This window comes from Antechinus flavipes, chromosome 2, assembly GCF_016432865.1.
Source record: "Antechinus flavipes isolate AdamAnt ecotype Samford, QLD, Australia chromosome 2, AdamAnt_v2, whole genome shotgun sequence".
NCBI lineage: Eukaryota > Metazoa > Chordata > Mammalia > Dasyuromorphia > Dasyuridae > Antechinus > Antechinus flavipes.
In genome coordinates this window covers 195481575-195505608 of record NC_067399.1, presented here as the reverse complement: position 1 = coordinate 195505608, position 24034 = coordinate 195481575, and the positions used below count along the sequence as shown (strand labels likewise).

At 34.4% G+C, this 24034-nt stretch overlaps 1 protein-coding gene across 6 annotated transcripts in view; it reads right to left on the bottom strand.

Annotated features, from left to right (window-relative positions):
* The window catches only part of DCDC2C (doublecortin domain containing 2C), a 173656-nt gene that overhangs the window by 16108 nt on the left and 133514 nt on the right, over nt 1-24034 (bottom strand). For 5 of the 6 annotated variants that reach the window (XR_007950435.1, XM_051976061.1, XM_051976063.1 and 2 more), the window contains one exon: nt 9631-9691. The exons of the other annotated variant lie outside the window; for it this stretch is intronic. Coding sequence is in view for 4 of the 5 variants with exons in the window: in XM_051976061.1 (XP_051832021.1) it covers nt 9631-9691 (61 nt within the window). In the remaining variant the exon portion in view is untranslated. The remainder of the gene's footprint in view (nt 1-9630; nt 9692-24034) is intronic. 6 annotated transcript variants of the gene reach the window in all.

Genomic DNA, 24034 nt, shown 5'->3' with positions numbered 1-24034 from the left:
AAATCACTCCAGTATCTCTGCCAAGAAAAGCACAAAATGTGGACATGGAGAGTGGGATAAGATTCAACAAACAAAATGAAACAGCTAACTGAATGATGGTGCCCTTGACAACAAAAGGGAAATTCAGAAGGAAAGAGGACCTACAATGCTCCAGATAGGTGAAAACCAGCTTCTCTTTATACCACCTATTCTGTATAAACATTTTTAGTGACTGGAAATTCATTTGAGCTGTAATTCATTCCATTGTTGGACAAGTTAAATGTTAAAAAGTTGCTATTTATGTAGGGTTAAAATCTGCCTCTCCCCACACTTATAGCATGATAAGATTTAGAGCTAGAAGGAAACTTAGAAATCCCTTATTTTATGGATGAGGACAACGAGAGGTAAAGTCAATTTGCTCAAGGTCACACAGCTAGGAAATAGAAAAGCTATTTCCACTTTGCCCACACACACACACACACACACACACACACACACACACACATTTAAACACCCAGTCCAATGCTTTGGACAACACATTTAAATACTCAGTCCAATGTTGTTCAATGCTTTGGACTTTTTGTGTGTGTGTGTGTGTGTGTGTGTGTGTGTGTGTGTGTCCCAAAAGTCATAGTATAGTTTTAAGAGAAATCACAAAGGCCTTCTAATAATTAGAAATTCCCAAAGACAAAATGGGCAGATTCATGAAGTCACACGCTCACAGGCAGAATGGATCTTGGATAATGACTAGTCAGAGATATTGCAGAAAGGATTTCTAGTCTAGGTATGGTTAAACGAAATGGCCTCTGAAGCGCTTTACAAGCTATAAGATCCTGTGATTCTGTGACTAGACACAAAATCTATCTGCATCACAATTATGCCTCAGGCAACCTTGATAAAAGCTGTCAAGGGACATCAAGGGAAATGGGCACAACGTGTGTTGGGTCCGTCACTGTAACTTCACAGAAAGACAGAAGGAAAAGAAGAACTTGAGAACATTATAATTAATTTTGCTTGGAGTAAGCTGCTTCTGCATGCCAGAGGAGACTGTCAAAATAGACAGCATTTAGGAAAGAACAACAAAGACATGATGTGCTTTTTGAACTAGAATCAAAAAGGAAGTCAGCCTCATTATATGGATGCTTCGCTGGTTACAACAGGCTTCTCACTGCCTTTTGGGCCTGAAGAGTTTACAACTGGCTCCCTGAGTGACAGTCTCCCATCCAGGCCTCAGAACACCAAATGGATTTGAAATTGCAAAAGCTGTTGAAAACACATCTTTCCTTTCACCACTCCCTGGGTTCTCAGTCTGGCTGAAATCAGAACAAAAAGAAAAATAAATGGGAAGAATAACAAGACATGAAGGTAGAAAAAGGATACTATGTTGGTATTAAGGCTCCTCTGAGAGCTCACAGAGCTATCTGGTGCTCTAGCTTATGACTCCACAAGGAACAGAAACAGAATGGAAAGAGTTATTTGCACCTGTGCAGAAAGAGAAAACAGTTTGGTGAAAAGGATAGAAATACAAGGGCCATGGGGCATCATGTAACCCCATCTATCTAATCTTACCTTTGTCCTACGGGTGCCATTCATGGAATAGTGGCAAAATCCCCAGATTGAGAGCCAGAAAATCTGGATTTGAATTCTAGCTTTCTTACTATATATAGAACCTTGAATACCTAACTTTATTTCCCATTGCCTCAGTTTTTTTCATCTCAAAGTTCTTTTATCAAAAGCTATAACTAGAAACTGTTGCACCTAGAACAAGTACACAAGAGTTTGCCACAGACCACAGTTTCAGGATTTTCTAGTTTAATCAATTATTCTTGCTTACTTAGTGCTAACCTCTGCTGTTTCTATTCTACTGAAGGGCTACAAGTGAAGTCAGCATCCTCTAAATTTGTCACCCTTAGGAAAAGCTTAGATGTCTCTCCATCCTACTTACAGCTCTACCTAGGATTCTAATTTCCCTAGTCGCTATAGCCATCATCACAATGGAACAAGGAGAATGAGTTGAAAAATATAATGAAAACTATGGACTTGTTTTCTGTCTAGGAGCAAATTGGTTCCATATTCTTTCCTCTTCTCTCTGCTCCACGCTCCCCATTCCCAATATACATAATACTAAATAAGAAGAGAAAAAGATTCCCTCCTATTCAGCAGAACTCACTACAACTGAAGGATATAACCTTTAAAAGAGCCTTATTTTCCCTAACAAATTACACCTGAAGCATCAGAAGGCATTTTTTGAGGCTATTCCTGTGACTGGTCAAAAAAAAAATCAAGGATTTTTAAAGTCCTTTGAATGAATATACTGGAAAGAACACTATATTTGGTATTAGAAAATCTGGATTTAAAACTAAATAGTACAGTAGAAAAATTCTGGCCTGGGAATCAGAAAGCACAGATTACAGTTTGACTATATAAACCTAACTCCCTCCATGTACCTCATATAACTGTGTGTTCTTAAGTATGTTGCATAACCTCTCTGAAATTTGGCTCCCTTGTCTGTGAAATGAAAGAATCTCAGAGATCATTTAATCTAAACCCATCATTGTATAGTTAAGGAAATTCAAGCCTAGAAAAGGGAAGTTGCAGTCTAAGGTTAAATGCATCAGAGATGGGATTGAACCAAGACCTCTGACTCCTATACCACACTGCCTTTCCTATTATAACATTATACTAACTCATAGGATTGTTGTAAAAAAAAAATCATAAATTGAAACTGATCACTTTAGGTAACTTAGGTAAAGATAAAATACATTATAATGGTAATGTAGTATATAAATGTTATTGTGGTTGTTTCTCATGATCATTATAGCATTTAAGAGGTCATATGGTCAACATATTTATACTCTTCAATAGAAAAAAGTCATTAATTCACATGTTTTTTATAACTGAAATGCTCTTCAGAGATCCAGCAGGTTGAAATTGTACTATTTGGATGTGAGACTGTGAAGTTTTCTTATTCAAAAGGCAACCAGATCACTGCAAAGATCAGGAAAAATCAGAGTGGAAAACAATGCAGAGTTCAATTTAAAGGAGAAGGTCACATCCATGAGTTTTTAAGGAAAGAGAAGGAGTTGTAACCTTGATGGGTCTTGGTTTTTTCTTTTTCCCCCCGCCCTTCCATCATTTATTAATGATGCTAGCTGATTATCAATAAATTGATGGTCCATGGTCTCTCTTAGTAATCAAAGGTACTTAATAATGGAGATACTGAATGCCTTAATTTACTTTTAGAGAAGGGGGGGAAAGTGGAGGTGCTCTTCAGGTGAAAAGCAAGCCTGATTGATGAATAATTAATAAGGGGGCAGACTTTCAAATGAGGAGGTGGGCTGAAAGCCTTCAGCATCTCCTATTGAAAGGTAGCTTGATCATGAGACTTAGCTGTCTCCAGCAATCTGGACAAAGGAATCTATCTCTACTAAGACCACATTGGTTGATATTCTCCTTTATGAGCTGGGTTACCATAACTCGAGTGGAAGAGTATAAGGAGAAAGGATAAACACTTTCACCTAGATTAGATTCTGTTTACACTTCAAACAAAAATAAGGTCTCTTATTTGGGTGGGGTCCTGTGTAAGATAGAAGAACCTCTTCCCAATTTGGGTAATCTCCTCTATCAACAACATCATTCATAGATTGAGTTATAGGAGCTGGGCCCTGAATGAGGAAATAGAAAAAACCCTTAATCACAATTTAATAATTGGTTACTAATATTATAGAAAATAATTTCTCTCAAAATTTTTCCAGCCCTATAAAGAATGAGACATTTAACAATGGAATTCTATAAATATATAGTGGTTTTGCTTTTAAATATATACCTATACATATATAGTACATGTATAAAACATATATGTGTATATATAATCTGTGTGTGTGTACTTTGCAATACAGATAGGTGCTTTTTTTCCTCACAAAAGTTAGTTCACTGACAGCCTGCAAAACAGAGACCTGGATTCAAACCCTAGAGTAAAGCACAGGCAGGTCAATGTAAGCAGAAAGCCCTGTCACAAGACTCTCACTTGTTCACCTGTGATCTATAGCAGAGATGAGTCTTAAAGGTTGGAATTCATAATATTCCTTTTACGGGAAGCAATAAAAACACTTACACAAGTGTTCTGAAATAAGAGGACCTGGGTTCAAATACAACCTCTGCTCCTTGGTACTTTAGTGAAACTTGAAGTTGCTAAAATTGCAAGAGCTCAGTTTCCTCATCTGAAAACTGGGGAAATGAGTTAGATGGTCCTTGAGGACCTTTCCAGATATATGATCATATATATTCTGTCCAGCATTGTAGAAAAAGCTATGAATATAGAGAGGGAAGAGCTGGACTATAGTGTTAGTTCTGGCATATCCTAGAGCAACCTTGGACAACACTTATTTTGCGAGACTCATCTAAAAAATAAAAACTTTATCAACTGTACTCATCTACCTTATAAATAAAATATTCTATAATGTGCTTTATAAGGGTAATTTATTAATATGATGAAGTCAGATTAACTCATCTGATTGGTTTTGAAAACCATTCTTTAGGGCATGGATTTAGTTCATTTTAATGAAAGAACAAAATGAGAAAGCACACCCAGAATTCTCTCCTAAAAGCACAGAGATCTGTACTTTGATCTAAAATGGAAATAAAAGGTCTTCTGAAGTATCCAAAAAGTATTCTATCAGATTAGGGCAGAGTGGTTCAGTAGAATAAACTCTCAATAGAGATTCAAACAACATGGTTTTGATCTTCTGGCTGCCACTAGTTAGCTGTGTGACATTAAATAAGTCATTGTCTGAGCCCCAGTTTCCCCAGGTGTAAAGTGATGCTGCTGGTTGGATCAGGTGATCTCTAAAGTCCCTTCTTGCCCTAATATTCTAGTAATCCTCTGCTACAATTTGTTTGGTACCAATATGCTCATTCTCTACATCACTAGATGGTGCTGTGGAGCTGAAATGTGATTCCACTCACATAGGGTGACAAGCTTCCTGGATGACTGCTTCAAGGTCATTACACTGGTTAGGAAATATTTGATAAATTTCCCTTGTCATCAAAGTGGCTTCATTTTTAATTCTCCAATATTCTTATTAGAAGCTCTCAGGATAGGATGAAAGGGTTCCTGGCTACACAGTAATGACAAGTGGAAAATCAGTTACAGGTCTTCCAAGTGGGGTGTTAATGAACAGTCAGAATCCCCGGCCACCCCAGGCATAGACTGGAGACTGCAGAATGCAGGAAGATCTTCGGAGGTGTCAAGAATTGAAAGTAAGAAGGAAAGTTAGAGACTGGAGTCTAAAATACACATGGATCCAAGGGGACCCTGATTAGGCTTGTCAACATTTAGAAGTGATTTTTTTTTTAATCCAAAAAAGGGGTGAGAAATACTGTGAACCCTAATGTCATTTCCCCAGATTTAATTTTCACTTCTTTCTTCTTTAAGAAAGTTTCCTGGCTTCTTTTAAGGCTCTGAACATGTTTCAGTGTATTACAGGGGCAATAAGGAATGGAAGAGGATACATTGGAAGCATTCCTTAAACTCCTGTTTGGAATTTGATTTGATCATATAATTTCCAAGGATTTAGTCAACCTGGATGACTTCCCTAGGCTTTCAAACATACCCTGTTGTTCTCTGGTCTGTATCACTATTACAAATGTCCCCTGTGCTTAGAATATCCTTTTCACTTTTATTTACCTATTATTCCTTTAAGATAATCCTCTTTTCTCACCCTCAGCCTTCACATAAAAGACAGTCAACAAATATTTATTCACCAAAAGAAGGAAAGTCTATCTGGCCCTTTTTCATTGCTGTAGTGCCTCAATTCATACAATGTGCTATGGTAGTCAACAATCAATCTACAACAGGCTAGCATCCTAATGACCTCAATATAAAAAGACAAATTGCAATCTTAGGGCAATATCATAACCAAAATGCAAAAGATACTGATAAAGAGCTAATCTGTTGATCAATATAGATCTCCTAGCAGTTTTATCTAGATACAGATCCTTTAACTACAAAATATACAGATGCACAAAGTAAAGCTAAAAATAAAAACTATTAAAAAAAACAGATATTAGTAAATAGATATGTGTTCTTGGAGAAGCCATTTCCTTCCTTTAAACCTCTAATTCATCTGTAAAAATGAAAAGTTTGATTAGATGGTGTTTACTTTTCTTTATGTTCAGTCATTTATTGACTGTGCACAAGGCTGTGGCATCAGTAATCACTTCTATACAAATCACATACATACTCTCACACACAGCCTCATTCTCTTCCCTAGACCTCTAGTCCAACTGACAGCTGGACATCTCTCCCTAAATGTTCTGTTGGCACATACCACTCTGCATACTAAAACCTGCTCCTCCTCCTAATGTCCTTTTCTCTTAATGGCAATTCAATTCTCCATCATCCAAGTTGGAAACTTTGAAGTCATATTTGGTTCTTCCCTCTTCTTCATCACCCACACTCAGGCAGTAACCAAATCAATCAGTCAAGGGTTATTAACTTGCAACAAAGACAGTAAATTAAGGGAAAAGGGAAAAGTCAATTAATCAAAGAGCATTTATTAAATACCTATGATATGCCAGGCATTCTATTAGGTACTGAGAATACAAAGACAAAAAAATGAAAGTTCCCAACCTTAAGAAATTTAGTCTGTCAGAGGAGATCCCTTATACATTATAGATAGATAGATATGAGACAGAGACAGACAGAGAGACAGAAACAGACAGAGAGACAGAGAGACAGACAGACAGAGAGAGAGAGAGAGAGAGAAAGAGAGAGAGAGAGAGAGAGAGAGAGACACCAAATTTATTATTTCTTTCATGGAGGGTGCTTCTGTTGAAAAACTTTCTCGACAAATTTAAATCAATATATTTTCTTAACTTATAAAAAGTTGCCTAGATTCTGGACAACAGTTTGGAATTATACCCAAAGGGCTATAAAACTATATGTACCTTTTGACCCAGCAGTATCACTAACCAAGTCTGTACCCTAAAGAGATGACAGAAAAGTGAAAAGTACCACATTTACAAAAATATTCATAGCAGCTCTTTTTGTTGTGGCATAAAATTGGATATTGAGGAAATTCTCATCAAATGAGGAATGGCTGAATAAGTCGTGATATACATTTGTGATGGAATACTATTGTATTATAAGAAATGATGGATAGGAGGCTCTCAGAAAAACCTGAGAAGACTTATGTGAACTGATGAAAAGTGAATAAACAGACCCAGGAGACCATTATTTATAGTAACAGCAATATTGTATCATAGTCAACTCCAGTAATATAACTATCCACGATAGTTCTAAAAGATGCATGATGAAAAATGTCATACTATCAGAAAAAGAACTGATTTAGTACAGAATGAAACATAATTTTTTAAAATTGTATTATTCTTGTGGATTTTTAAAATCTACTTTCTTTTGCAACATGGTTAATACAGAAATATTTTGCATCACTGCACATATATATAATCCATATTAAATTGCTAACTCTCAAGAATGAGGAAAAGTTAGAAGAAAGGAAAAACTATGGAACTTGAAATTTTTTAAAAAGAGTGCTAATAGTATTTGTTTACATATAATTGAGAAAAAATAAAACTTTAATGTAAAAATTTTAAAATATAAAGTGGGCAACTCCATTCTAAAAATAATGTAAAAATTTTAAAATATAAAGTGGGCCACTCCATTCTAAAAATAAAAATAAAAAGTTGCCTAAAGCACTGAGAAATTAGAAGACTTATCCTGGTCACACAACCATATATGTGTCAGAGGTATTCAGCCATCTGTTCTCTCTGCTACATGCATTAGAGAGAGAAAGAGTGGCAGACAGAGAAAGAGAAACAGAGACAAACAGACAGAGCAGGGGAAAGATAGAGAGAGAAGACAGAGACAGAAAGAGACAGAGAGACAGAGAGAGGACAGAAGGACAGAGGGACAGAGGGAGGGAGAGAAGGAGGAAGCAAAGGAGGGAGAGGGAAAGGGAAAGAGGAGGGGGGAGAGAGACAGTCAGACAGACATATAGAATGTATAGTTTGACCATTTCATCCCCCTATTCAAATATCTTCAATGACTTGCTACTGCTTACAAAATAAAATGAAAACTCCTTATCCTGGCATTTAAGACTTTCCACTGTATGACTACAATGTTCTTTTCAGTCTTTTAGCATTCCCTTTATTTATTTATTTTTTTATTAAAGCTTTTTATTTTCTAAATATATTTATGGATAATTTTTCAACATTGACTCTTGCAAAGTCTTGTGTTCCAAATTTTCCCCTCTTCCCCTCACTCCCCTCCTCTAGATGGCAAGTAATCCACTATATATTAAATATGTCAAAAATATATATGTTAAAACCAGTATATATATATATACATATTTATATAATTATGCTGCACAAGAAAACTCAGATCACAAAGGGAAAAAACAGGAAATAAAACAAAATGCAAGCAAACAACAAAAAAAGTGAAAATGCTATGTTGTAATCCAAACTCAGTTCCCACAGTCTTCTCTGGGTGTAAATGGCTCTCATCATCACAAGACAACTGGCCTGAATCATCCCATTGTTGAAAAGAGCAATGTTCATCAGAATTGATCTTCATATAATATTGCTGTTGCCATATACAATGATCTTCTAGTTTTGCTCACTTCACTTAGCATCAGTTCATATAAGTCACTCCAGGTCTCTCTGAAATCATCCTATCTCTCATAGAATAATATTCCATAACATTCACATCCCATAATTTATTCATCCATTCTCCAACTGATGGGTATCCATTCAGTTTCCAGTTTCTTGCCACTACAAAAAGGGCTGCCACAAACATTTTAGCATTCTCTTTTAAACATTCAAATAAAACTGTTTGCTTTTCCCCAATCTCAAGTCACCATTTTTACCTTCTGGCCATGCTGTCTCTCATGGCTAGAAGAGATTTACCCCATCTGTCTCTACCTGTTAAAAATCCTTCCTTTCCTTAAGAGTCCCATCTTACATGCTACCTTTTCAATTAGTCAATCAACAAGCATGTATTATTAAGCATTTACAATGTGCTAAGAAAAAATAAAAACGATGATGAGGAAGAGGAGGAAGACTAACTGATGACATTTACATGGGAGATTAATAACTGGAATATTAAATATTCCATTATTTATTGGAATATAAGTCCTCATTTGGAAATAGCAAAGCATTTGGGTTTAGACATATTTATGAGCATTTCCCATTATCTGTGTGGGCTTGAATATATCACTTAACCAAGCTCAATTTCCTCATCTATAAAATGAGAGTTAGCTAAATGACCTCAAAGATTCCTTCCACCTGAGACATTTTATGATCTTTTAAACTTCAGTGTCTGTAAAGTACTTGAGGGCAGAATCACAACTAGATTTAATTGTGTATCTATGTCCCCTATCACCTAGGATGGTACCTTAGACATTTAACTAATAGTTGTTGAATACAAAGAAAAAATGAATGATTATAGGTAACTGTGTTTTAGGAGATGAAATCTGAACTGAATAATAACCAAATCACTTATAGTTAATCACATCATCACTATATCATCATTATATTATCATGTCTCAAACAACATTCTAATTCACATTTATATTTCATTAAATTACTATGGAAATAAATACTCTCCAATTCTTTGCCATCTATATAACATACCTCTGACTTTTGATCTGAAAAATAAGCCAAACATCTTTAAACGCCATTCTTTTTTGCTTCCCTGCAATAGAAATCAACAAGGTTAATAATTAATTTCATCTTTTAAGTCTTAGAAATTTAAATTTCCAGGATTAAAATATTCAGCTTAATAGGATCCTGGGAAATGGTAGGGGTTACCAATTTTATTATCAAATCCAGATTATAGAGCAGGAAACTGAGACTCCTAGAGTTTGCATGATTTGTCCATGTTCACATAGTTAATTGCAGAGATGGCATTTGAATCCAAGTCTCCTGATTCTAAGTCAATACTTTCTTTTCCATCTAACTATGCTTCCTATATAATAAAACACTTGAGTACCATATTCCCCAGGACATCTAATCTGGTTCCTACTGATCCCTGGACTTGTGAACTTCAAAAAAAAAAAAAAGTCAAAAAACTTATACCAGTTCCAAAATTAAAACAATATCTGAGACCCAATGGAACAACTGGATCTATGAATTCAATTGGCTGAGTATTCGAGATTACCTAGAACACCCTACAAATATTATCTTCCCTGTCCCATTCCAAACCCAGGCAATGTCTTGTTCAAAGATCCAGAGCAAAACCAAAAGTTAGGGGTTAATCATATTAGCTTCTAGCTTCCCAAAGACTCAGTCCAAACTACAAACATCCCCAGAGATATGAGATAAGGCAACATGAACCCAAGATGCTATAGTTAAAACTCGCTCATTTGACATTGTTCTAGAAGTTAAAATTTATTATTTATGTGTTTTTAAATCAAACTATATAAAATCATCCTATAAAAACTATATAACAAAGAACAAAAGTCTGGAAAAACTGCAACCACCATTGTTTTTAGAAATGATTAAATATTTAGTGTGTATTCATGTACTTCTGAAAATTTTAACACATCCATTTAAATTGCAATGCATGATCAAGAAAATGGAGATCTTTAGCATCATTATATATCTAAAAGCAAACAATTATTAAATGCCCATTATGTAGGTAGCTTAGCATATGTCCTAAATACCTATCCTAAGCTTTGACAAATATACAGTAAATAAGATTAAAGTTCCTGCCTTCAAGAAACTCTGTCGTTGGTGGTTGTTGTTGTTCAGTTGTTTCAGTATTGTTCGGCTCTTTGTGACCCTATTTGGGGATTTCTTGGCAAAGATACTGGAGTAGTTTGCCATTTCTTCTCCAGCTCTTTTTACAAATGAAGAAATTGAACAGGTTAAATGACTTGACCAGGTCACACAGCTAGTGACTGTGATGCTCAATTGAACTCAGGTCCTCCTGACTCCAGCCCCTGTGTTCTATTCACTGTACTACTTATCTGCCTTTAAGGAACTTACAATTGAATAAAAGAGGTAAAGACATAGGGCAGAAGGCTACTTTACTAGCAATCTCAACTATAAGAAACAGGCTAGAAACAAAAAACAACTTCTTTGAACAACCAAAATAGATATTATTTTTATAAAAAATAGGCAATTTTGGAACTATCCCCAAAAGAGCCATCAAACTGTGCATACCCTTTGATCTAGCAGTTTCACTGCTGGGTTTATATCCCAAAGAGTTCATAAAAAAGGAACTCACATGTTCAAAAATGTTTGTAGCTACTCTTTTTGTAATGAGAAGGAAATAAAGATAGTGGATGCTCCTCAGTTGAGGAATGGCTAAGTAACTTATGGTATATGAATGTAATGGAATATTATTGTTCTATAAGAAATGATGAGCAAGCTGATTTCAAAAAACCCTTGAAAAACTTGCATGAACTGATGCTAAGTAAATTGAGCAGAACCAAGAAAATATTATACACAGTAACTACAAAATTATGTGATGATCAACTATTAGACATAGCTCTTTTCATCAATAAGATGATTTAAGGAAATTCCAGTTAAGATTTGTGATGGAAATTGCCATCCACGTCCAAAGAGAGAATTGTGGAGACTGAATGTAGATCAAAGTATAATTTTTTCACTTTTTGTTGTTACTGTTGCTTGGGTGTTGAAGGGGTTTTTCCTTTCTCATGTTTTTTTTTCTTTTTGATCTGATTTTTTTCTGTGCAATGATGAAGAATATGGAAATACGTTTTGAACTGTACATGTTTAACTTATATCAAATTGCTTGCTCTCTTGAAGAGGGTAAAGGAGAGAGGAAAGGGAGGAAAATTTGAAACACAAGGTTTCTGTAAAAGTGAATGTTGGAAACTATCTTTGCATGTAATTGGAAAAAATAAAATACTATTTTTTAAAAAAAGGAAAAACACATATTAGATTTTGTAAAAGTGAATGTTGAAAGCTATCTTTGCATATATTTGGAAAAAATAAAACACTTTTTAAAAAGAAGAAAAAACATGTATTAAAGTATACTTCCTTTATTCACCCCCAGTCCTTCATTCTTATGATATAGTTCTAACAAACAACTCACTTGTTTGACACTTTGAACTTCACAGGCTTTTCCTCACAATAACTTTAATGCAATATATAAATTTTTGTTGTTCCTGCTATTTCATCAATTAGTCATATTCAACCCCCATTTGGTTTGCCATTGTTTTCCATCACTATACATTGGAAAAGAAAAGTCATCTGCCAATCAAACATTAAGTATATATATATATATATATGTATATATATATATATATATAAGGTAAATCTTTGAAGAGAAAAAGCTAAAAGAATCAGCAATAATTTCACATAAAATGTATAGGATTTGAACAAAGGGATTCTAGAAGACCTGAATAGCATTGCATCTCATCTTGTGGCGTCAGAAGGCAAGGGACGTGCATGATAAAATTTTAAGAGTTTCCTCACAAAAAAGTTCCATGAAAACAAACCAAATAGGACTGGGAAAAGCAAGAGGTATGTGTAGCATCTTGTTGCCCAAAAAGGCCAGATAAATGAATTGCAGCTATATTTTCACATAACCAAATCATCCCAATTGGCACAGGATAACCTTTGAAAGCTTTTGCAGAGCAATTTGTAAGTTCTGAATTCCAACCACTTAAAATTAAGTACTTGGAAGGCTATTAGTTATAAACCAGTCACTTCCTTTAGTATGTCATAAAGAAGTTTAAAACATTCCACAAAAGCAGTGGACTGCAAAGATGGGCATCAGATGACAAAATAATGCTTTATGGCTTTTTCAGGGGCCAGCAGCAGCAATTCCTACATAGAACTGACATTTTGTCCATGATCAACAAAGTATAGGAGATCCAAACTAATAAAAAGGTATCTTGAGATATAAGGCCACAGATTTAGAGTGAGAATGGATCTGCAGTTTAACTATCTCTGTGACCTTGGACAAGTCACTTTCAGGGCCTCAGTTACCTTATCTGGCTAAATTTCTCTCATTAAATATTTACTATGTACCAGGTACAAAGCTATATATACATATATATCTAAAGATTCAAAGACAAAAACAAAATAGATCCCTCCCTCAAGTTCTCAAGCTTACGTTCTAATGGAGATACAAAAGACAGGCACACATGTAAATGTGTTCTCTGTGTCCATTTTGTATAAGTATATATATGTTTGTATATATGAATGTATATCTGGATATAAATACAAATATATATAAATGTGTATGTAAATATATATACTATTGTAATAGCTAACATTTATACAGCATTTATATAGCATATGAGGTAGGTGCTATTATTAACCTTATTTTACAGTTAAACAAATGGAGATAGACGAAGGTTAAATGACTTGCCCAGGGCCACACAGCTAGTCAGTATTTGAGGCTAAATTTGATTTGAGATCTTCCTAATTCCAAACTTAAAGCGCTATCCACTGCACCACCTAGCTGCTCCAATGTGTATGTATACTGAGGAGACAGAAAGAGACACAGACAGATAGAGACAGAGAAATGATGCATGTGTTAAGTCTTGATGTAAACCAGGAATTCCAAGAAATGGAGAACAGGAGAGAATGGGCTCTAGGGATGAAAGATAGAAAATATGCATAAGCACCGAGATGACAGATGGTATATTGTAGGTGAAGAGCTGCAAAAGAGCAGTTTGGCTGGATCACAGAGTACTTAGAGGGGAGTAATATATAATAATGCATAAAGGCAGCTTACATAAAAATGCATAAAGATGGCGCAGTAGGCAGAGCATTGAGCCTACATCAGAATTTTTGCTATTGTTCATTCATTTTAGTTACATCCAATTCTTCATGACTTTATTTGGGGTTTCCTTGGCAAAGACACTACAGTGGGTTGCTATTTCCTTCTCCAGTTCATTTTACAGATGAGAAAACTGAGGCGAGTGGGGTTATCATACTTAAAAGTCTAACCTTGAATTCCCATGAAACTCCCAGGTACCTCTAATTCCTTATTGCTTTCTATTTCTTATTTTCATGAGAAAGAAGTTGAAGATGAGATATAAAAAGGTATTTTTTATCACTCTGGTAAATGCTTTGGCATAGGAGATTAATCATTTCAATTTATAATTCTAGAAAACTTTATATAATTTATTCATTTTATCCTTACAAGAACACTGTAAGTTCAGAGTATAAGTAATTAATGTGCATTTTTCACATAAAAAATTAATTCTTTGAGAGATGATATGATGCATCCAAAGTAATGTATTAAATAAATAAATGGTTGACCACCATCAGTCAAATCACCAAACTCCAAATCCTGTGTTTTGTGCCTTTGCAAATACTACTATACCGCAGCTGTATGTACCATGACCACCTTCTAAATGGAAACTAATAACCTAAATGAAATTGTTCTAGGATTGTGGATCCCAATTAGTCTTTTACTTTTCTACAATGGGAAATTTTAAGCTAATTATTTGTTGATCTGCTGCTAATGACCTTCTTCCCATACTACCTTTTATTTACCTACCTCATATGTATGTGTTTATGTAGAACTGTAGTTATTATTTTTCTATTAATGCTATGTATTTTATATGCACTTGTCTCTCCCATTAAAATGTAAGATATCTTTATGAGTAGGGATTGTTTCATTCATTATACCCTGTAATATCCCTAAGACTTAGCACCATGTCTGGCATACAGTAGATACTTATTGAGTTTGAGCCTTTTTGTTCATATTTCTAAACAGTACAATGTGATCATCTTATCAAAAAGGGACCAAGAAACATATCACTAATTGCTATTGTCATTAAAGGACTTCTTGTAAAAATATTTCATTATAACCATTTACTCTAGTACACATATTTTAAAATATTGCAAGAGTTGTTCCTAAGACAACTTTGGTATAAGAAGATTTTTACTTATGTTTCATACATTCTGATGACTGTGAGTCTCCCCCTTTATTTTTCTTTAAGGTAGATGAACTTAGATCTTTTTACAAACCAAGTCCTTACTAAATAGCCAGATTATTTACTGTGGAAATGACAAGGGCTCAGTCAATATTAATTGATAGTAATGAATGATTATGTTCTCTTGGGAAATCAATAACTGGAACAATAAGAAAAATATTTCTGAAAAAAAAAAGTATGTTTCCATTGCTGAGTCTCCTTTTATAGACAGATTTTCATCCTGAGTAAAATTTTTTTTAAAAAATCAGAAACCAGAAATGAAAAAATAGGAAATGAGATAATATATGAGACCTAGAGAGAAATGGGAAATGACTGCTTAAATATATTAGGCACAAAGGAAGGATTAAGGAAAACACTGCTTTTTTGTGAAATATGAAAAAAAAAAGTATGGTTTCATGGATTTTGAAAGAAACAAAGCCTTGAAAGAAAATAAAGAGAACATTAAAGGTAGAGTTACAAAAAGACCTGTATTCAAGGCCTAGTTCTGCCACCTATCAACTAATGTGACTTTGAACACATCTTTTAATCTCACTAAGGCTCAGTTTCATCCTCTATAAAATGGGGATTTTACCTGCATTTTAAAATAAACAACTTTGATTATATTTAAAAGGTTTTGCATATACAAAACCAACATAGTCAAGATTAAAAGGAAAGCAGAAAGCTAGGAAAAAATGTTTACAGCCAATGTTTCTGATAAAGGTCTCATTTCTAAAATATTTGAAGAATTAAGTCAAAGTTATAAGAATATAAATCATTCCCCAGTTGATAAATGTCAAAGGATTTCAACAGATAATTTTGAGATGAAGGAATTAACACCTATAGTCATATGAAAAAATGCTCTAAATCACTATTGATTAGAGAAATTCAAATCAAAACAATTCTGAGGTACCACCTCACACCTCTCAGATTGACTAACATGACAGGAAAAGATAATGAAAAATGTTGGAGGGGATGTGGGGAAGCAGGGACACTAATGCTTTGTTGGAGAAGTTGTGAAATGATCCAATTATTTTGGAGAGCAATTTGGAACTATGCACAAAAGGCTATAAAACTGTGCCTGCCCTTTGATCCAGCAGAGTCTCCACTGGGTCGGTATCCCAAAGAAATCATAAAAGAGGGAAAAGGACCCACATGTGCAAAAATATTTGTAGCAGTTCTTTTTGTGGTGGCAAAGAATTGGAAAATGAGTAGCTATCCATCAATTAGAGAATAGCTGAATGAAGTAATGGAATATTGTTGTTCTATTAAAAATGATGAACAGCTGGTTTTAGAAAGGCATGAAAAGATTCACATGAACTGATGCTGAGCAAAACAAGCAGAATAAGGAAAACATTTTATGTTTACATATCTTACAGAGCATTAAGTTTAACAAAATGGAATGTTTTTCCTGACCACAAGAAAGCTTACAGCATAGGTAATAACACATAATTGATATAAAACAAGGAACAAACATTATATAATCAAGTATTAAACTGTATGATCAGCAAAAGTTCAAATAGTCCAGAAAGCTTTTGTGACTTAAATTGAACCTTGAGGACAAGACTGGAATAAGAAGAAAAAAGAAAGAAATGCATTTCAGATAAAAGGGCCATAAGCACCGTACCAAGAATAAGAATAAACACCGTATTGATTAGGGAAAGTACAGTTGAAGTGATAGGTTGAGGGAAAATTAAAAAGACTTAGCCAGTGTAGAAAAGGAGATTACAGAATCAAAGAATCAGAATCATAGAAATTCAGAGATGGAAGAGAATTAGGAGGCTGTCTATTCCAACAAATACTCAAAAAAGAATACTCACTGAAGGATTATAGACAGGTGGCAAGTCAACCTCTATGGAAAGACCTCAAATGAGAGAAAAGTTATCCCTCTGAAAGCAGTCCTTTTCCATATTTGGAGAGCTCTAATTATTAATAAATCCTTGTGTATATCATGCTGAAATTTTATTCTTTACAACTACCACTGATTGCTAGGGGTTCTCCCCTCTGGAGCCAAGCAGAACTAGTCAAAATTCTCTGAGACATAACAACAACCTTTCAAATATGTGAAGACAAGCTCCTATCCACACCACCACCCCCCTCTTGTCTTCCCTATCCAAAGTTAAACATCTTCATTTCCTTTAAATGATCCACATGAGGCATGACTTTGAAGCCCTTCATTATTATCCTAGTTGCCCAATGTGTTCCCAAAAGACTATATTGTCATGAAATATTTGACCTATAATTGGTTTCAAGGAGGAATTGGAGAATAAGAAAAAATAGCATAAAGGAAGTGAAATAATAAAGAGAAAGGTCTATATGTGTAGAGGACTGAAACTCTGAGTCTATGCACTAAGGTCAGTTCAAGCACTTAGGGCTAATTATCAATTGGACAATAATCTATGGGCATATGCTTGGAAAATGGTCCTTCCCACTATCCTGTGCTGGCTCAATGATTGGTGCATACAGAGGATTGTAGGAGGGACTAGGGGGTGGAGTAAGACTAGCCAGAGTCACTTTAGCCGTAGACAAGGAAGAAGGTGATGGCAGAGATTCTGCTTCCATCCTGTTCAATTCTGTGTCTAAAGATCAGGAATAAAGACTAAGGACTTTTGCTTATCCTGACTCCAGCTGATTCTGGGGTATCTAGGGTGCTAGTGTGATCATCACATATATATGTCTACTTCTCCCCTATGGTAACACTGGATCATAAGATCATAAATTTAGAACTGGAAAAAAATATCAGAGATCATCTAATGACATCTCCTTAATTTATATCACAAGATGTTGAGAGATGTTACATTTGATAAAGTACATAAAGGCATGTAACCTAAAAACCAATATTGGACATAAAATTCAATGTAAAATATGACATGCCACAAATAAAATAAGCAGAGATTCAAGTTTCTTTATCTCCTATTTAGCTGAGCTTTCTTTATCCTTTTGACTTGGAGGATTATTAAAACTTCTGGCCTGTAATCCATCTGTCAGTACCATGGAAAGGCAAATAAACCACTATAAAGTAGGGATTCTTAGCCCAGAGTTCATCTATGAAGTCCATGAATAGATTTTGAGAGGTCCATGAACTGAGAACTTTTAACATTTTGGTAAATGCATTTGAATGTTAGTAGTTTTTATTGTAATACTACACATTTTATTTTATTCATTTAATAACATTATTTTGAGAAGGGGTCCAGAGTCTATAGCAGATTGTCAAAGGGATCTATGACCAAAAAAAAAAAAAAAAAAAAAAAAAAAGCCAAGAAACTCTTGTCTACAGTATGTGAATACTTGGTGTCAAAAGATTTCCAAGATTTTATATTAAGATCAAATTCTCTTTAAAAAGAAATTCTTTTTAAAAACTGGCACATTAGTTTTCAGCTAATATTTCCCCCAAAAGAGTGAGTTTATATTTTAGTCCAGTGTGTTTCATTAAATATTGAATTCAAATCTCAGTATATATTAGTTAAGCGCCACCTATCATGTTTAAGTTGTTGAGAATGCAATGTGTTAGACTCTGGAAATACAAGAAACAAAAAATTATAAAATCTTTGTCCCCCGGCTCCTATTTGCCCTCAAAAATTTTCTGGATAAAATGTATCAAAATGTTTTATTTACAGTATCCAAAGGCCTCCTCTTCTATATTTAGAAGTTTTGCTAAAGAATATAGAGAGTAATCTGGTAGAGATTGTAATGATCCACAGAAAGACTTAAGCAAAACATGGTATCTAGAGATAGTGTAAGAAGGAAAAGGATAAATCCAAAATGTAACTAAGATTTTAGGTTTAAGCAACCTATGAATGATGATATTACTGACAAGTCAGGGAAATTGATAAGGGAAATTCATTTCGTGGCAAACAGTAAAGATGATGAGTTCAGATTGGGAAATACTATATTTAAGCAAAATTCTAATCCCCCTTCTAATATTTAACTCCTTTGTGTCTTAAATCCTAGGACTAAATTCCTGAGAGGTGAATCTGTTCACGTAAAATGTTCTGTTCAACAATCCACAGAAGGGGCTCCCACACAGAGGACTTTTCCTGTGATTTCAAAGTAATAGCTCTTTCATATATTTCTGTACCTAACAGCAAAATGGTATGAAATACAGGACTAGTACTGTATAGAATTAAAGATCAAACATCTAGGGATCATCAACATAGAAGAGTTATGCAAAGTTTTGAGACTAGAAAAGTTGTCTGAGATATAAAAAATTAAAGATTGAAGAACAAGCTATGGAAATTAGCCAAAGCTAGAGAGATGAAGAGTTAAAAGAGATCGTATAAAGAAAAACCATCAGAGAAATAGTTTGAGAACCAATATAATATAGAATCATGCTAAAAGAAAAGAAAGCTTCAAGAAACAGGAGCAAGGATGGTCAACAATATCAAAGGTGGCACAGGATTCAAGAAGAAGGAGGATAAAGGAGAAGCCAGTGGATTTGATAACAAGTCACATATCCAAAACTTTGCCAAATCTTCTCATTTCTATCTTTACTTCCCTCAGATATATCCCCTCTATCCTTTACTACCTCTGACACAGATACCAATTTCAGGCCCCTATTTACTTCTTACCTAAATGACTGCAATAGTTGTCTAATTGGTCTCCCTACCTCAAGTTTCTCTCCACTCAACAAAGTAATTTTCCAAAAGTTCAGGTCTGATTATGTTACCCACTTACTCAAAAAACAGTGGCTTCCTATTATATCCAGATCCTCTCTCACTTAAAATTTTAAATGATCTTCTCCCTTGCTATGTTCCCAGTTTCTTTATATTCTACTTGTCTCATACTTCTCTCATAGCCATACTAGCTTGCTTCTTATTCCTTACTCTCAACAATCTATCTCCCGTCCCTGTGCTTTTTCATACTCATCCTTCATACCTAGAATGTTCCTCTTGTTCATCTCCTTACTACCTCTTTATTTCCCTTGGTTCCTTCAAGACTCAGATCAAATCTTGTCCTCTCCATGAAGCCTTTTCTGGTCCCCATCATTCCAGCCATGATTTTATGTTCTATTTTCTTTGTATATATCTTGTATGTATATAATTATTTTTCCATACTGTCTTGCCTATTATAATGTGATTCCCTTGAAAACAGGAACTATTCTTTGCTTATCTTTACATTCTTGGTATAATAATAAATGCTTATTGACTGAGTAACTGACAATCATACAGAAAGATAAGTTTCAGGAGAATGGTGGATATAAGACCCAACAAGGAGTTAAATGAGTGAATAGGTAGAAAATGCAGTAAGAGTACTACTCATTGGCAAAGTCTGGCAGCCTAAATGTCCAGCACAGAATCTAGCACACAGCAGATGATCAGCTATGGTAGGAAGAAAAGAAGAGAAGGTTAAAAAATAGGGAAGAAACAAGAGTGAATGACAAGTTTCAGTTAGTTTTTGTGGCTTGAGGAAGCCATATATGCTGAAAATCAGATGAAAGAAAATAGCTGAAAAGAAGAGATTGAAGATGCTGACCAGAAATGAGATAAATGAGAGAACCAGCTCTCTTAAAAATCAGAAACAGATGGGATCCAGGATTGAAATAGATGAGTTAGCTCTAGGGAGGAAAAAGACTGGCCCTTCCCCTGAGACCAGAGAAAGGATTCAACTACTAGAACAGGTAAAACCTAAAAAAGGAAAGTAGGAAGCAACCCCTCCTCCCCCAAAAAAAGAACTATCCTTGAAGTTATAGATGACTTAAACAAAAGGAATCTGTCTAAATCTGCAAGGTCTCATTTATATCCAAGGATTCTGAAAAAACTGAAATCAGTAAAAAAAACTAATGTGATGTGACTGAAGGTTGAAAGAGAATCATATATAACACACCTCTCTTTCAAGAAAGGCGAAAAAGACTCCCAATTCCTGGAAATTAGAGACATTTCACTTTGAGTTTTATAACCAGGAAAAAAATTCTAAAGCATAGTATCAAAAATAAATATAACTGAAAGTCTTTGAAAACTCACAGATTTGAGAATGAATATTAACATGGCTTTGTTAAGGATAAACCAGGTCAGATTAATCTAATTTACAATCTGAGATAAAATGGTATTAATGGAAAAACAATGGCTCTACCTTTCCTCTAAGAACTGTTTGCTACTAAAATCAAGAAAACAAAGAATTTATATTTTAGAGCATAATTTTTAAAAACAAAAAATTGAATTTTGAGGTCAAAATCTTTGCAAATGAGAAGCCATGTGAACTTAAGCAAGTAAAAAATCTTTCTGAGGTTCACTTTCTCCTTCTGTAATATGATAGGGTGGATTCTATCATTTCAAAGTCCTCTCAAAGCTAATGATCTGTAATAAAAACATTTAAATGTATCAGGAAATCTACTGTACCAAAGCCGTTACACAAATTGTTATGCTATATGAAAAATGACCTTTGCCTGTCTCTTCCACTAAAAATTTCTATTTTAGAATTCTCAAACTTGATCTATATGGCAAAACCTTAATTGAAGAATTTTTCTACCTGAGAAGTAAGTACCAGAAATTAAGTGCACATAGCTCAGGGGCAAGCAACACAAAACTTTTTTCAACTAGGGGAGGGAGAAAGAGACTCTAGGACACAAGAGAATAACTAAGGAAAAAGTAGAGAAAAAGTAGAGAAACCAGAGCAAGATGAGGGAGAAGTTCACAGTAGCTGATCACCTGGTCACTTCCTTTTTAGTTAATAAGTTTTATTAAATAGGTGCTAAACTCTGCTGCTTAGCATGCTTCCATTCTATGAAAATGTTCTCAGTACCCTCTAAATTCATCATCCTGAAGCAATGCCCCATCTCCCTGTCCTAGTTATGATTGTGATCTATAGGATTTCTTAAAGCAAAATACAACTGTAAAAAAAAAATTATATATATATATATATATATATATATATATATATATATATATACCTAATTATAAAAAATTAAGTATAAATTGCCAGAATATCCTATAAAAGTAATGGGAGATTGTGAGTTATTATTATTATCTTGATAATTATTCCAAAAGATTTCCTTGGTTATATACACATAAAGAAACTTTACATATGTATATTTATAGTATGTGTGTGCTTCTATGGAGAGAGAATATTTGTATAGATGTACATATTTTCTTTATTTTCATTTTTATTGTATTTTACATATATTTATGTGTGTTTCTATATAGAATATATCTGTATACATACATATACACATGCACGTGTATATGCATATGTGCACAGGGTATCACAAAAGCCTTGGTATAGTTTTTAAATTTTAACAGGCATATGTGTGTATATATACATACGTACATATATATATAGATATATATTTTCATGCCAACAATGTGCTCTACTTTATAGGACTACTTTTTAAACAGATCTAGAATTTTTGTCTCCTTCAAATAACAATGTAGATAAATTGTAATACATGCATACATATAAACACACATATATGTGTATAAATATATGTATATACATGTGTGTATGAGGCAGCTTGATGGAAAGAATAGATATTTACCAAAAGACATATATGTTTTGGGTTTAGTTTGTTTTGGTTTGTTTAATAGGAGAAGTAAACTACATGAGCTGAATAATCTAGCTTGCTCTGTTATGAGATGCAAAAGGCTTGGATGCCAACTGCTATTCTAATCCAAATTTATTTATTAGATCCAAGTACACAGGTTATGACTAGCCAGACAGAAGTGATGAATGCAGGGATCTCTGTGACAAGGTCTTTCTCTTCGAAGAATGAGCGCTACGTTTGGGCTAATAACAGAAAGGAAATGAAACCAAAGCATAATTTAAAAGCATCTTCATACCAATAACCTCCAGAATAACAAACAACTATTCCTAATTTAGGGGAAAAGATCCATATTTGGCCTATGTCTACAATATGTTCATCAGATTTTAGGTATGTCTTGAATGACTATAAACAGGCAGCTCAGATTTCCTGCAGCTACTACTGCAGTTTGAAAAGGACAGTCTATTTTTCATCCCAGCTTAAGAGGCCAACAATGTGATCTGCTTTCATAGGACTACTTTTTTGCACAGGCCTGAAGTTTTTTCCCCTTCAAATATCAATGTAGACAAACCTTAATGATCAAAAAATGGGAAAATGAATGCCCTAGCTGGAGCAGGATATTATATGACTCCATGTTATAGAATCTTGGTGCATTCTGAAGAGCCAAGTGAGACCCTCAGTCCCTACTTAACACAGTGCTGCTATTTCTCATCTTGGCTTTCTCTAGGGGAAGACTGCCAAGTTCACAGAAGATATGTGGAATGAAGAAAAAGGGTTCCTGAAAAATCTAATTTGTCAATTCTGAGTGCCTGTGGACCTTCAAGACTCTTTTTGCCTCATGTTTCTGATTTTCTTTTCCTCAAAACTACTCAAGGGAAGGATTTTTTTTTCATCAAAATGTGACTGTCAATTTAGAGAAACCAAGTAATCAATTCACCTAAAATACCCTCCCAGAATGAGTTCCAGTTTGCCTATCCAAACTTTTCCTAAGCCACACAAGTAGCATATTTGAAGGATTTATTTCTTTTCATCTCTTACTAAAAATTATATTTTAGGTTCCATTGATATGTCAGAAACCTGAAACTCAAGTTGTTTGGTCCCTGAAACATAAATGGTTCTCTGTGTGTATGCGAGTATGCACGTACAAGTGTGCACACATATGCACACATCCATTAAATTGGGCCAGATTTGTTATTCTTGCTATGCAGTTTCCCTGGTGAAGAAACTCCATCTACTAATACAGGACTATCTTTGCACCTTAGTCTTAGAGAAGCAGCTAAAGGTCACAATAGTTACAACTAGCTAAGCTGGTGCAAAGAAGACCTGAGTTTGAATCCTATCTCAAACTTCTACTAGCTGTGTGACTCTGAGCAAATCACAACCTCTGTGTGCCTCATTTTCCCCATCAATAAAATGAGGATAATAATAGCACCTACCTCCCAGGGTCATTGTGGGGATAAAAATGAAATAATATTTGTATAGTATACATTAAGGTGTTATATAAATGATAGTGATTTTGTTAGTAATATTAATATTAAAAAGTTATCTGGAATACTGAGTGTTTAAGTCCTTAACCAGAGTATCACATAGTCAATATATTTAGAGGCAGGACTTAAATTCAGGTCTTTTAGACTTCAACAACAATTATCTATTTATCTAT